A 15630-nucleotide genomic window follows, 5' to 3' on the forward strand; every position below is an offset into this window, starting at 1 on the left:
GTACTTTTTTGAAAATTTAACTTTAAAATTTAGTATCTTAACTTAAAATTCATTTAACCTTTACATGGCTTTTTAGTCATTCTCAATTTTTTATTTAATTAATATTTGTGAAGATAGAGGTCGCATAAGATTGTGGTTCCTTCTTTATCATTTTAATAAATGACAGTCTTCCTCAGCTGATCTGCTGTTCACGTGGGCTCAAAATGGTTTGACTCAGCCATGTTGTCTTTTTAATATATAAAAGAATTTAGAGGTGATTTTATTCACTTTAAAGGGTTGTTATACCCGATATGTGTGGCTTTTGCCCAGTATCCATGTATTTTATTGTGTCGTTTAGCAATTGCTCTTCTATGAAGGTTTTATAAGAGGACGTAAGTTTTTCACTCATTTTTATAAAAAAAATCTTATCTTAAATGTCCTTTTAGGAAGCTCTGATGACGGCACGTTACGTGTTGAAAGTACTTAGCTGATAATAAAATATTTTTTATTCACTATCAAAAGTTTTTTGAGAACATACACCTGTTTGCCGTTTTGACATTCTTCGATATGTCCACATTTCAAATGCTTCCAATCTCCACGCCACACAAAAGAACAGAAAATACATAACACTTTAGTACTCGTTTTCTAAGATTTAGACTGAGGCCTCTACTTCAAAATTTTTTTTATATTATTGAACGAACTTCTAGCCTTTTCTATTCTAACTCTTATTTCTTTGATATAATCGTTTGTTTCATTAATGTTTGTCCTAAAATAGTTGTAATTCTGAACTCGGTCTATCGTCGTATTATTAAAAGTTTCACATATATTCTGGAGTAATTTTTCTGCATTATGTGTTTGCTCTATGTTACTTAACTTCTCTGAAAGAATCCGTGGGGCTATCTCTTTTGTTTCCTTACCTCTTTTACTAAGTTAATCAAAATTACTCTACGATACAAAACTTTTATTACAAATATTTATTTTTAACCAAAAAATTTATCAAAATTTTCACTCTCCTACTATATTCTTCACTCTGTAGTACACTAGAATCGCCAGATTTTTCAACAGTTTCTACATGATCAGGCACCCATTCAGTCGCCATCAACTTTATAGTTAAAAGAGCCATAAACATGCCATGTAATATACTTTTCTTCAAATGATTTTGAAACCTCGACAAAGGAAAGATTTCATCGGGATCCAAACTAAAATTACGAAGCTGCGAAGATAGTTTGTCGTGATATATTTTTATGTAGGTTTCAAAATCATCTAAAATCTCTTCTGAGCCATTTGCCAGAAGAAAATAGGAAACGTCTGTACAAGGACTTCCAAATGAAGACATTTGCCAGTCAATAATACGTAAACTTTGAGGTTTTGTTTTAACGTTTGGATCCTAAAATAAAGTATGTAAATAAATAAATAAATAAATGATTTAGGTATAAATGTTAAGAAATGTTTGAAAAAAGGGACGGAAGAACTCAGACGGTAGGAAGTCTGATTTCCATGCTGATGTTCGAAACCCAGAGGACACCTACACATTTTTAAAAATGTTTGTAGGGCCCAGATCGACTCAGCTTGAATAAAATGAGTACCTTTGTTAAAACCAGGGGTAATAATAGGCGGTTGAAGCGTAGCACTGGCCCAGTTACCTTCCTTGTATACCTTAGGCCCTAGATATAGGAGACTACCCTGCTATAATCCCAAGGCCGCGTTAGCCGTATAAAACATGAGACTATTATATTGTTAAAAAATTTAAATAAATTTACAGAAAAACGAAGAAAGAAGGACAAACTGCAGTAATAATTAATATTGAAGATTACGATACAACAATAAAGTATATTCTAAATCAGCGGTTCTCAACATTTTTGAGTGATGTACCACCTACAGTTATTTTTATTATTTTTGGTACCATGGTGCATCCGTACCGTTCCCTCAAGTTACGCAACTATGTGATTCTCCTCCTTCCTACACTTATCTTGCCCTGGATTTTCCCCTGTATAATTAATTGATGTATGTTGTATCTCTCATTACGCATAACATGCTCCAGGTATTGCAGCTTTCGTATCTTGATGGTTTCCAATATTTCCAGTCTTTTGCTGACTCTTCTCATGACTTCGTTGTTTGTAACATGCTCGGTCCACGATATCTTTAGGATTCTTCTATATATCCACAGTTCAAATGCTTCCAACTTTTTAGTAGTCGATGCGTTAAGATTCCATGCTTCTATCCCGTAAAGCAGGGTCGAGAAAATATAACACCTTGCCAGCCTAACTCTCAAGTGTAATTTCAGTTCTCTTGCACAAAGTACCTTTCTCATTTTCTTGAAGTTTGTTCTTGCTTTCTCTATTCGAACTTTGATTTCTTCGGAGTAATCGTTTGTGTACTACATATCCTGGTTCACATCCAAGCATCACTGGATTAGTACGTTGGATTCAAAGAGAGCTTTACGGGTCCCTAGGCCTCTACGGAATCCAAATTGGGTTTCTTCAATATCCATATCAAGTGTTTGGTAAATGCGTTTATGAATGATCTAGATAATGAAAAAATATATGTAGACAAGTATAAAGACATCGATTATTGAGAAGATATCACTGAGATCAAATTAAAATCATATACAGAAACACCTCCTACGGAAGATATAAATGTTTTCAATGAATGCAGTAAAATCCAGGGAATGCAGAGAAATCCAAAAGAAAGATTGTCCAAGAATAAATAACGAAGAGAAACTTAGCAGTGAAACCAAAACTCTAACGATATAGGAAAAATATAGAATGGAATATAAACACAAAAAGGAAGAAAAAAGTAAGTTAAATTAAGAACTGCACAAAGCAATCAAAAATATTAGAGGAAATATAATAATGAAAAATTCCAACAAACTATACATACAAATAAAAGCTTGAAGGTACTTAAAAAAGAAAATTGAAAACTTTAAAGGGTCAAATAATCAAATTAAAAAATAAACAGGATGAAATAATAATTTATGAAAGATTTCTATCAAACTATACAGTGGTATACGGGACACCGAAATAAAGATAAAAAAGGTAACTGAAAAAACCAGATTAAATCAAGGTTCTGACTAATACCAGACAGAACGCTTAGTAAAATTATGATGGACTAATTATTATCGAATCCCTCAAGAACTTTGGCCAGACTCTCATCTCAAAATACAAGACCTTTTTAATTTGTGCTTAGGAGAAAGGCCGATACCGTCTTAATGGAACAAGGTTGTCACGATTCTGCTTCACAAAAAAGGAGATAAAACTGACCTAAAAAGTTATTGACCCATCAGACTATTAAGCCATATGTACAAACTTTTCACAAGAATTATAACAACGATATTGGATAAAAAATTAGACCTGTAGTTACCAAACCATGAGGCAAACGATAAAACAACTCATTGAAAAATCCATAGAAATAAAAAACCTCTGGTATTAATATATACAGATTTATACAAACCGTTTGACTCAGTCAAACGTACCTACTTAAAATCCAAAGTGAATTTATCAGTTAAAAATCAGTACTCAAACATATAAAACCAAAAATAAATTATTACCTGATATTGAAACATAAAATTATTACACCAACAGTCTCCATGTGTTATGACAACTTTGTATTCTGGTTCTTGTAATTTAGAGAAAGCTTCAGGCAATAATTTTTGCCCATATTTTTCTAAATATTCTGTCAAAACTGGATCATCCTCTACAGCTTTGAAACTATCAGTTAAAGAATGAGTAAGAAACGCTTTCCTATGTTCTATCTTTTCCTCATGGATTCCTTCTTGGTAAGTGATCTCGTATGGATTACGTGGACCATTTTCTGTCAATTCTTTAAATAATTCAGGATGTTTGTATTTCATTGCTAGTGAAGCTGCGTGAAATTTGGCATACTCAATGAGTACTGCTTTTGTGTGTCCTGGGTTTATTGGGACTTTCTTATTCCACAACTGGTATTGTTGTGTTTTTAGATTCTCCATCACTAAACCTTCAAGATCATCTTCAGTAAAACTCAAATAAAATTTGGGGACACTGTCGAAGGGATCTATAATAAATAAATATGAAAGTTATTAAAAAAGTGCGAATCTTTCAAATACTTGCAAATAAAGATAGAGAAAAACAAATAACTCGGTAGGAAAGCTCGGAACGCAGCAAAAAGGATCAGGCAAATCCATCACTAGTTTAAAAAAAACGTTTAAGAGTAAATTTAAAAATAATTTCCATAACAGACATTTTTTGCTTACAAAAGAAACAAAATAAAGAAGAAATATAAAAAAGAGAACACACATCTTCTTTGTCAGTTATTTTAGGTACTTCATCATTATGTTTTAAAAATGTTTTAAAACATCTTCTTGTGTATATTTAAGATACCCTAATATAATTAAAAACACATGAAAATAACACCATGCAAATAAAACTGCACGAAAGCACAAAAACGAATTCCATAAACCTATAACGGGGATTGAGACAAGGAGACATCATTTCACCCTTACGCCAAAAGTCATTTTGTAATAGGAAATAATATCCAAGAACTACATAAAATATTACAACAATTAAATGAAGTTTTTGAGCGGTAGGCTTTAAAAAGGAGCTACAGTAAAACCAAAATTATGAGGAAAGATCAGATAAATATCATCATCATCATTCTCTTTGCCTTATCCCTATGCGGGGTCGGCTTCCCTAATTGCATTAGATGATATAGTTTTATACTTGAGAGTTAGGCTGGCAAGGTGTTATATTTTCTCGACTCTGCTTTACGGGATAGAAGCATGGATATGGATACTTAACGCGTCGACTACTAAAAAGTTGGAAGTATTTGAACTGTGGGTGTATAGAAGAATCCTGAAGATATCATGGACCGAGTATATAACAAACAATGAAGTCATGAGAAGAGTCAACAAAAGACTGGAAATATTGGAAACCATCAAGACATGAAAGCTGCAATACCTGGGCCATGTTATGCGTAATGAGAGATACAACATACTTCAATTGATTATACAGGGAAAAATCCAGGGCAAGAGAAGTGTAAGAAGGAGAAGAATCTATGGTTGCGTAACTTGAGGGAATGGTACGGATGCACATCAACCGAACTATTCAGAGCAGCAGCATCTAAGATCAGAATAGCCATGATGATTGCCAACCTTCGTAGCTGAGATGGCACGTAACGAAGAAGAAAATATTAGAGCAGTGGCAGGCAAATTATGGATTAGATTGGTGCAAGATAGAGAAAAATGGAAGTAATTGGGAGAGACCTACATTCAGAACTGGGTGGAAAATGATTGACGAAGAAGAAGAAGAAAACTAAATTCTATAAATAAAATAATAAGATATAAAAAATATTTACATATAATTATAACAAAATAATAATAGACAGTTGTTATCAATTGTGGTAATCAGCTGTAAAAATAATATCAGGATCGCCATGTTGATTTCCAATCTCCAATAGGAGTGACACAAGAAGGAGAGGTTAATATAATTGTAGGTATAAGGCAGACTATAGGTTAGAAATTTGTTTCCAATAAATATATAACTTTAATAATCACCAGTTAAATAATAAAATCCCTCGATCTTATGGGTAATATAGAATCAAATTAGTCACCGAATGATTGCCGGAATAAGAAATACCCCATTTACTGGCCAACGGCTTTGGGCGGATGAGTTAGAAAGTGGTAGGGCACCCTTTTGCCCTGAGGTTGAGAAATCGGCCCCGAAGGCGGAAGAACCTAGTAAAGGTCAACGGCATAAGGATGTAGAAGGCAAGGGGAAACCACTACATTAAAGATCCAGATGGATATCCCTAGTACAATCATCATGGTGGTAGAAACCAACAACAGTGATACTGATTATGGCCCTCGGAAGCCAAGATCCGGCAGGGGAGGAAAAGACAAGGCCTCTCAGGTCGTTAATCAGCGAATTCCTTGTCACAAAAGCGGAGACGAGAGAATAAGACTGTCCAATACTAAAATTGGAACCTGGAATGTTCAGAGCATGTTTCAGCCTGGTAAGATGCACAATACCATTCAAGAGATGAACAGGTTGAATATTGATGTACTGGGTATCAGTGAAGCCAGGTGGCTTTTCAACAGCAGAAGCTACAATATATTATTCAGGTAGCGATGACAACCAACATAGACACGGCGTGTCAATAATTGTTAATAAAATATCTAATAGAGCAGTGAAAGGGTTTGTCCCCATCTCAGAAAGAGTAATGTTACTACAATTAGAGATATCTAACGCCAAATTGCCAATGAAGAAAAACTAGAATTATTTTATCAGCATATCTAAGAAGCACTGAAAAAAACAAAAAGCAGAGAAATCACGACAGTCGTAGGTGATTTCAATGCAAAGATTGGAAAGGGGCAATGCGGAAAATGTGTATGAAAATATGGTTTGGGAAATCGCAATGAGGGAGGGGATCGTCTACTACAATTTTGCCAAGAGCAGAACTTTATTATTACAAACACAGTTTTCAAACTACCCAACAGACGACTGTATACATGGCCATCTCCCGCAAATTCATCGGAGAAAGTAGTTAGGAACCAGATAGACTACATTATGATAAACGAAAGATACCGTAATTCTGTTAAAGCCGTAAAAGCATATCCCGGAGCAGACGTGGCCTCAGATCACAACCCACTTATCGCCAAAATTACACTCACACTTAAAAATATTAAAAGACATCAGAGAACTGCTACAATGGACAAAAGCAAGCTTAAAGAAACCAACGTAAAATAATGTCTTCAACACGAACTGCATAGGAACTGTAGAGAGCTGAACATAGACACCAATGACATTGACGAACACTGGGAGCAACTAAAACATTGCATACTAGAACCTTGTAAAGATATACTAAAGACTTCCGCATGGAGAAAAGAGGAATGGATGAACGACGAGATACTGAATATGATGGAACAACGGAGACAATATAAGAACAACGATGACAATAAATACAAGGAGATTAACCACGATATAAGGAAGATGATAAAGCAGGCAAAAGAAAAACACTTTGAAGAGAAATGCAAAGAGATCGAGGACCTCCAAAAAAGATACGATTTATTTAACCTACATAAGAAAGTCAAATAAATGGCTGTACTAAGAAAGCAAAATCTCACTGGATAGACACGGGGTTGCTATAATAGAGACCGATGAGAAAGTACAACGTTGGGCAGAATACATCGATGAACTGTTCGATGATATAAGAGGGTACCTGGAACACATAGAACTTACTTCAGGAGAAATAGGTCCAGATATTACAAAGGAAGAAATATTACATGCGTTAAAAACAATGAAGAACAGGAAAAGCCCAGGACCTGACATGCTTCCTATCGACCTTTTAAAAATGATAGATGAGCAGCATATTGATGTTTTAGTGGTACTCTTGAACAAAATTTGTAGCTCAGGCACATTGCCCAAAAAATGGTTGATGTCGATCTTTATTTGCCTCCCTAAAAAGAAAAACGCAAGACCATTAGTTTGATGTCCCATGTGCTAAAGTTGCTACCGTAAAATGGGGTTACTTTGACCGCTGGGGTGAATTTGACCGAACACATAGAAAAATATCTCTTGTGATATACTTCAGCCACCCTGTATAATATTTAAAATTATTTTTAACGATTCAAATTTATAAATATCTAAGAATTCATTTTTAAATAAAATAAAAAGATTTAATATTCCAAGGGTTGTTAAATCCACCGATATAACGAATTAAGAAAAAATGGTTTAAAAAACGGTCAAATTAACCCCACCTAAAAGAAAGTTTAGCAGGCAAAAAGTCATGATTATTTTCTTGTAATTATAATCTAAGCTACTGAAAGTAGACGCCTAAACCCATAACATATTTGCATATACAAAAATTTAGCAAAATTTAAAATATGATTTTTATAGGATTAAAATACAAAATCGGTCAAAGTCACCACATTTTACGGTACTGAAAGTCATCCATAACTCAATATATATCATAAACTGGACATATACATTAATGATACGCAGTTTTAAGCTATTTTTTCACTTAACATACTTATACAAAGATGCCTGTACGTTAATCAAGATATATATGCGTGTTTTATTGACTATAATAAAGCATTCGACAAAGTACGACATGAACAATTAATGCTTGTCCTGGAATCAAAGAAGTTGGACTACAATGACCTCAGGATTATATCGAATTTATACTATAAACAACGAGCAAAAGTACGTGTTAAAGACCAGCTGTCAGAGGAAATTGAAATCAGACGTGGAGTGAGACAGGAATGCGTGTTGTCGCCAATTCTTTTTAATGCCTACTCGGAAGAGATCTTGAAAAAAGCTCTTAAGGGTGAAACAGCTGGAATAAAGTGGAGTTCCTATTAACAACATTAGATATGCGGATGACACTGTCATCTTAGCTGAAAATATTGGGATCTTCAGAGGCCGGGACCAACGGAAACTCAAAGAAATAACGAAAATCCCTTCATAAACGGATCGATATCGAACGAATCGACCAATATGCATACATTGGAACAATGATCAACTCCACAGGAGATTACTTACAGGAAATCAAAATCAGAATAGGAAAGGCTAGAGCAAATTATAACAAAATGAGGAAAGTGTTCTGCACAAGAGATCTAAAGCTAGAGCTAAGAGTAAGGTTGGCTAGGTGCTACGTTTTCTCGACTTTGTTTTATGGAATGGACCTTAAATGCTGCATCAATGAAAAAACTAGAATCATTCGAGCTGTGGGTGTACAGAAGAATTCTGAAATATCGACCATCAAAACAAGAAAATTGGAATATCTCGGACATATTACACGTGGAGAGAGATACAGCTTGCTCCAATTGATTATGCAGAGAAAGATTCAAGGAAAGAGAAGCATAGGGAGACGCAGAATATCGTGGCTGCGCAACCTGAGAGAGTGGTACGGATGTACATCAAATGAACTTTTTAGAGCAGCAGTCTCTAAAATACGAATAGCTATGATGATTGCCGACATCCGCCGCGGAGGTGGCACTTAAAGAAGTTAAATAATTGTTTCTAAAGATTAAAGAAAATTATTGTTTACCTTCAATGCTGTATTCTTCTTGAAGCTTCTTAAATTCCTTGAAAACCCGTTCGTACAAAAATATTTCTCTCTTATAAAGGTCCCTAAAGGGAGTAGAGTCTCTAACTTGTTTATTGGTCTCTGAAGTCTTTAAAATAACATCCAAACTCTTTTCCTTGTTTTTAATGGTAATAGCAGTAAGGATTCCTAGAAAGTTGTCTCCTTTGTTCGACCCAGAACTAGTTATTATTTCATAATCGGTGAATCCATTTTCCCTAGCAATACGGTCCACTAATGCTCTGTGCTCTTTAGCAATCTCCATTTTGGCTAATAACTTCAATCAAAACTGTCTAACTAAATAACTACCTACTGCTGATGTAAAAAGTATATAGTATTTATATACGTCAAGTCTTCTACACCTGTTATTATATTAAGATTAGATAATAATCAATGAATTAGTCACAAATTTCATTAAAATGCTATTATACCAGGACGCATCTGTAAAAATATTAGTACATTTGGTCGTTGAGAGGTGACTCAAATTTTTTTGCAGAAATTGCTTGAAATAAATTAAATAATAATATTTGAGTTATCCTCCCTCTCAAAAAGGTCCGGAACATTGTTTAAATAATCAAAATGTCAAACAATTAAGGAACAATTCGATTTTTTCTTCGTTTTTTGATTATAACTTTAAAATTGTTCATTTCCGAGAAAAGTTGTACTGACATAAAAGTTGCGTATATAAATTTCCTACAATGTAGAATTGTTTAAAAATTTAAAAAATAGTCACCCTTGTTACAAAATAGCGATGATTGCGAAAAAACCATACAAAAACAAGTATTCGCATTTAACGTTTTTAAACCATTTATGCTACACTTAGGACCTTCGTATTTCACCCAGGAAAGCTTTATGATACAGTAAAATATTATGGTAAATTTCATTAAGATCGGTTCAATAGATTTTGCAAAATAAATTTCGCAATCCAGCTTTCGCAAAAAAAATTCATTTTTTCAAAATGTTACAGGACTCAAAATAAAGCAGATAGAAAGTTGAATTTTTTCTTGCTTATAGAAATGTACTGTACCTTTCATTTGCCATTTTGCAGAATTAAAATCTATTAACACCACGGCGTCAGGAATTTTTTTAAATAAACATTAATTATTGGTGCTACGCGCAGGACAGCGGATAGTTTGCTCTGATTGGTCATTCCAATGACCTTTGATAATGATTGAAACTTAATAATAAATTATTTTTAAATATATGCAATTGTTTAAACAATATTTCACAAACAATAATAAAATTAGTTTGATTTTTGTGGAATTAAAATATTAAAATACAACAAAATATAGAGTAAGAAAATAATATATTAGATAAAGATTGGAAGAAATTTTGGTGGAAATCAACTTGTATGAATCGAACATCGCTGTCCTGCGCGTAGCACCAAAAATTAATGTTTATTTAAAAAATTTCCTGACGCCGTGGTAATTAATCGATTTGAATTTTGCAAATTGCAAATGAAAGGTACAGTACACTTTTATAAGTAAAAAAAATTTCAACTTGCTCTCTGCTTTATTTTCGGTCCTGTAACATTTTGAAAAAATGAATTTTTTTTCGAAAGCTGGATTGCGAAATTTATTTTGCAAAATCTATTGAACCGATCTTAATGAAATTTACAGTGTTGTTTTACTGTATCATAAAGTTTTCCTGAGTGAAATATAAAGGTCCTAAGTGTAGCATAAATGGTTGAAAAACGTAAAATGCCAATACTTGATTTTGTATGTTTTTTTCGCAATTATTGCCATTTTCCAACTAGGGTGACTATTTTTTAAATTTTTAACTAATTCTATCTTGTAGGAAATTTAATTACGCAACTTTTATGTTAGTACAACTTTTCTCGGAAATGAATACTTTTAAAGTTATAATAAAAAAAGGAAGAATAAAATCGAATTTTTCCTTCATTTTTTGCCATTTTGATTATTTAAACAATGTTCCGGACCTTTTTGAGAGGGAGGATAACTCAAATATTATTATTTGATTTATTTTCAATCAATTTCTGCAAAAAAATTTGAGTCACCTCTCAACACAAACAATATGTTTTGTGTATGTCGGAATTAAAATAAAAAGATATTGAGACACTTACACTTAACTATTGTATTTCTTTTATTAAGCCATAATTGGCTGTAAGAAAAATTACATTTTACGCTTGTTTTTGATTAAAAAATAGAAATTCATCAGAAGAGGACAAATTTTATCAAATGCGTTCATAAAGTACAGAGGACAAAATCTTACTAAACAACAACTATTAAAACTAATCCAAAAAATAAAATAACAATAATAACTCTTTCCAAAAAGGGAGACAAATCGGACCCGGAGAATTGCAGAGGAATTAATTTATTAAACACAACATAAAAATTAACAACCAAAGTGATAGAAAAAAAAATGAATGAAATTATAACACTAGTAGAACACAAGGTTTTAGGTAGGGAAGGTCACGCACCGACATAAAATTATTAGAATACAACAAGCCGGCATATTTATGTGGCGTGGTTCTTAAAAAGGTCCATATTTATGTTGCGTGAATTTGACAGGGTCAAATTAAAGGAGGTTATCCCTTTATTGGACGCAAAAGGGATACCTCTAGAAATAATAAAAACCATCGAAAATATCTATTGTTTGTTTTTTAACCAAGAGGAGTGATTCAAATTTACCGCGCCGTAATGCTTGTTTCTAATTGGTCCAACCGCAGGCAAGTTTACTCCACTGTTATTAAATTTTGACACTAATGACATTTATGAAATTTTGGCACCTCTGTCATTTTATAGGTTAATTAGAATAAACGTCAAATCAGCTCAGCATAAGGGAGAAAAAAGTTTCGACTTGAAGGATAGACGTCAAGTTTTATTTTTTAGAAAAATCTTAAATCATCGCGTTAAAATTGTTATAAATTAAGTAATTATACTGTAGATATAGTTAGTTAGTGTTTGAACATTAATTTAGTAGTTAATTTAAAAGTTAAAACGGGATAATACGTTAGTAGTGAATTAGAAATACTAAGGACTTTTCTGTAAGTTTTGCCTTTATATAATCATAGTAGCAGTAGTATAGTAAAGTAGAGGCTGGCTTAGGAGATGGACACTAACTCTCCCGGCCCCCCTGACAAAGGGGGCGGGATCTATGCTTTGCTTTCATTGAACTCGCAAATTTTTTTAAATTCCATACACATGCTAGCCCCGAGACATAAAAATAACATTAATTTAATAGAAAAAGAACTCTGTGCTTTAAAAAATAAATTCCAAAACGATCAGATCATGTTAACAGAAGTTAATAACTTATCATCTAGGATTGAAAATATTAGTAGAAGAAAAGTTGAATACAAGGACACTGACTTCGGCCCATTCCTTATTATGATAGAGAGTGACAAGGGAAAAGCAGGAAATATCCATCCTATGGATATTGGGAAAGTATTTCATACAATGGGTACGACTGGAATTAAAGAAATTAGTAGAAAAGGCATGAATAGAATTGGAGTAATTTTTAACACCTCCAAACAGGCAAATATGGTACTAAATAGTACAGAAATCCTTGAGAAAGGATTTCTTGCTTATATACCTCAAAAAATGCTAACATCAAGGGGTATTATTAGAGATGTAAGTATAAATATTTCAATGGAAAACATAGTTAACGACAGTAAATTACAAAAAAACGTGAAAATTATATCGGCCAGAAGACTTAACAGAAGAGTTTTAGATAGCAGTGGGACCGTTACATACATTCCAACAGGAACTGTACAACTACTCTTTGACGTAAGAACTCCCCCTAAAGAAATAAGCATATATTCAAACTTGGTAACAGTAGATCCATACATCCCTCCTGTACAGCAATGCTTCAAATGCCTAAGATTTGGGCACTCACAAAGACAGTGCAGGGGAAAAGCAAGATGCCCGAAATGTTCCGATGAACATACAGTACAAAGCTGCACAGTTTCTGTACCAAAATGCCTATACTGCGATCTTGATCACCTTGCCACAAATAAAATTTGCAAAGAATTCGAAAGACAGAAAAAGATAAATGAAGTAATGGTCTTCCAAGATCTCACCTTTTTTGAAGCTGCCAAGCTGTTTCCCCCAATTAAGGAAAAGCCAGAGAATTCGAGAATGTTTCAGAGGAGAAGTAGGGATTTTCCTTCTTTACTATCCAGCTCACCCAGAGCATTTACTCAAGCACTTCAAAAATCCCCATCCTCCACTCCCCATTTCCAGAGTCAAAGTCATGTGGTCCCAGTTAAAAGGAAAAATAAAGTAATTCTTAAAGACATTAGTTATGACAAAGAGGCGCATAAAGCTCTATTAAATGAGGATCTAAGCAGAAATTTACCTAGATTACCGATTTTAAACAAATTAAATGATTCACAAAAGTATACGGGATCACAAGGCCCAAGTTTTGCACTCTCATTAACAAGCAATCGTGTACATTCTCAGGATAGTGTATTTTCAAAAAACGTTGATTTAACCTCTGATAATAATATGGATTTTGCAGGTTTTGATGAGTCACATAATACATCTAATTTTAGTAAAAGTAGTGTTGACTGAATTTTCATTTATTTCTTACAGATAATATAATATATTATTTTTTATATTAAAAATAAAAAAAAAATAATAGTAACAAATTATATATATAGTTATGATATTTAATATTTTGCATTGGAATATTAATGGTTTCTTTAACAATAAGCAAGATCTAATGGTGTTTCTTAACGAATACGATGTTAATATCATTCTTCTAAATGAAACACATCTGAAATTTTCACAGCACTTGCATATTCCCAATTTTTACTGCTATAGGGATGATAGGATTGATGGATGGGGTGGAATAGCTGTACTTATTCATCAGTCTCTGGCAGCTGATAGGATAGACATTTCACATATTCACTTGCCTGAAAAATGGCAGGCTATCATTATCAAATTTGAAAAAATTTTTATTATAGGATCGTATAAGACACCAGATGTTCGTTTTCGTAAGGAGATCTTTAGAGAATTGGTTCAAATGTGTGATAAACCGTTTTTCTTCATAGGTGACTTGAATTGCCAACATTCTTTATGGGGTTCATCATCTAACAATCCGAACGGCAATCGTCTTGCAGATCTTTTGGAGGAGGATAACTTGTGTTTTCTCAATACGGGTGAGGCGACAAGAATCTCACCGCCTGACTCAAACAGTGTCCCTGACGTAGCTATAGCATCTCCAGATTTGGCTGTGGACTGCCTCTGGGAAGTTTTTCCAGAGATAGGAGCAAGTGATCACTTTCCTTTTGTAGTGTGTTACGGGCAGGATAGAAATAGTCCCCAAGGAAATGACCCTCTTCAAGATCGCAGTATCTTTAATGTGAAAAAAGCCAATTGGGAACAATTCAACCAATATATTGAGTCTAACATTAACAACATCCCTAATGAGTCTTACACAGATTTTCAAAACCTAATATTAGACGCAGCAAACAGGTTCATCCCTAAGAAAAAGCGTGTTAGATTCCATAAACCACAATTACCTTGGTGGGATGAAGAGTGTTCAGTTTTAATTAAATCAAAGAGGGAGGCAGTCAAGCAGTTCAAACAGGTACCTTCTTTAGAAAACTTCATTAATTTTAAAAAAATTAGGGCATATTGTAAAAAAGAACTTAAATCCAAAAAGAAAAAATCATTTGTTGTGTTTTGTTCCACAATTTCACCTGATACTCCAATATCAGTAATGTGGAGAAAAGTGAGAAGTTTCCATAAGGCTTTCACTAAAGCCTCAGTTAGAACTCCTAGTAATTCATCGTTAGGGGAGGAAATGCTTTGTTCATTGACTCCACCTGTATTTGAGGACATTGCGTCTCACCCAGTGAAATCTAATACTATCGAGTGTGAACTCTTCACTTTAAACGAACTTTCATTGGTTTTGGTTGAACGAAAGGATACTGTGCCGGGCCAGGATGGTATAACATTTTCTATGTTGCAACATCTTCCAGAGTCAGCAATCAAGTTCCTGTTAAAATTTTTCAATTTATGTTTAAAGGAGGGAATGCATATTCCCACTCAATGGAAATCACAAACAGTGTGTTTAATTCCCAAACCCAATAAAAATATAAATTGTCTTTCGGGCTGGAGACCAATCGTTTTATCATCGTGTGTTAGTAAACTTTTAGAGAACATGATAAAAATAAGGTTAGATTGGTATGTAGAACATTTTATGATCCTATCGCCTTTCCAGACTGGCTTTCGTAAAGGTAGAGGGGTGTCTGAAAACATAATTCATCTGGTCAATGAAATCTCAATGAATATCTCAAAAAGGAAACCAGCAGCTGCTGTTATGTTAGACATTTCTTCTGCATATGATAAAGTGTCAATCATCCAATTATTGGACGCTTTGGGAGATCTCAATTTGCCATGGTTACTTATTGAATTGGTTAAACATTTATTGACTAATCGTTTGGTGTCTGTTCGTGATCCTATTTCCTTAAATCTGCTAGGACCAAGAACTACCAATGTGGGCCTTCCTCAGGGTTCCCCTTTGAGTCCAGTACTATTTAATATTGTCATCAATATAATTTCATTTTTTGTGCCAGAGGATGTTCTAATTACTCAGTATGCAGACGATGTTGCCCTCTATTGC

At 33.7% G+C, this 15630-nt stretch overlaps 2 protein-coding genes across 2 annotated transcripts in view; both read right to left on the reverse strand.

Moving 5' to 3' along the window:
- The window catches only part of LOC126879895 (tachykinin-like peptides receptor 86C), an 883727-nt gene that overhangs the window by 458984 nt on the left and 409113 nt on the right, over window positions 1-15630 (reverse strand). The gene's annotated exons all lie outside the window — the stretch shown is intronic.
- Window positions 926-9425, reverse strand: LOC126879904 (uncharacterized). The gene is made up of 3 exons (XM_050643250.1): window positions 9004-9425; window positions 3527-4011; window positions 926-1366 (listed from the first exon to the last, which is right to left on the reverse strand). Exons 1-3 carry the CDS (start codon window positions 9302-9304, stop codon window positions 944-946), a joined length of 1209 nt encoding a protein of 402 aa, XP_050499207.1. The 5' UTR covers window positions 9305-9425; the 3' UTR covers window positions 926-943.

Source organism: Diabrotica virgifera, chromosome 2, assembly GCF_917563875.1.
Source record: "Diabrotica virgifera virgifera chromosome 2, PGI_DIABVI_V3a".
Taxonomy (NCBI): Eukaryota; Metazoa; Arthropoda; class Insecta; order Coleoptera; family Chrysomelidae; genus Diabrotica; species Diabrotica virgifera.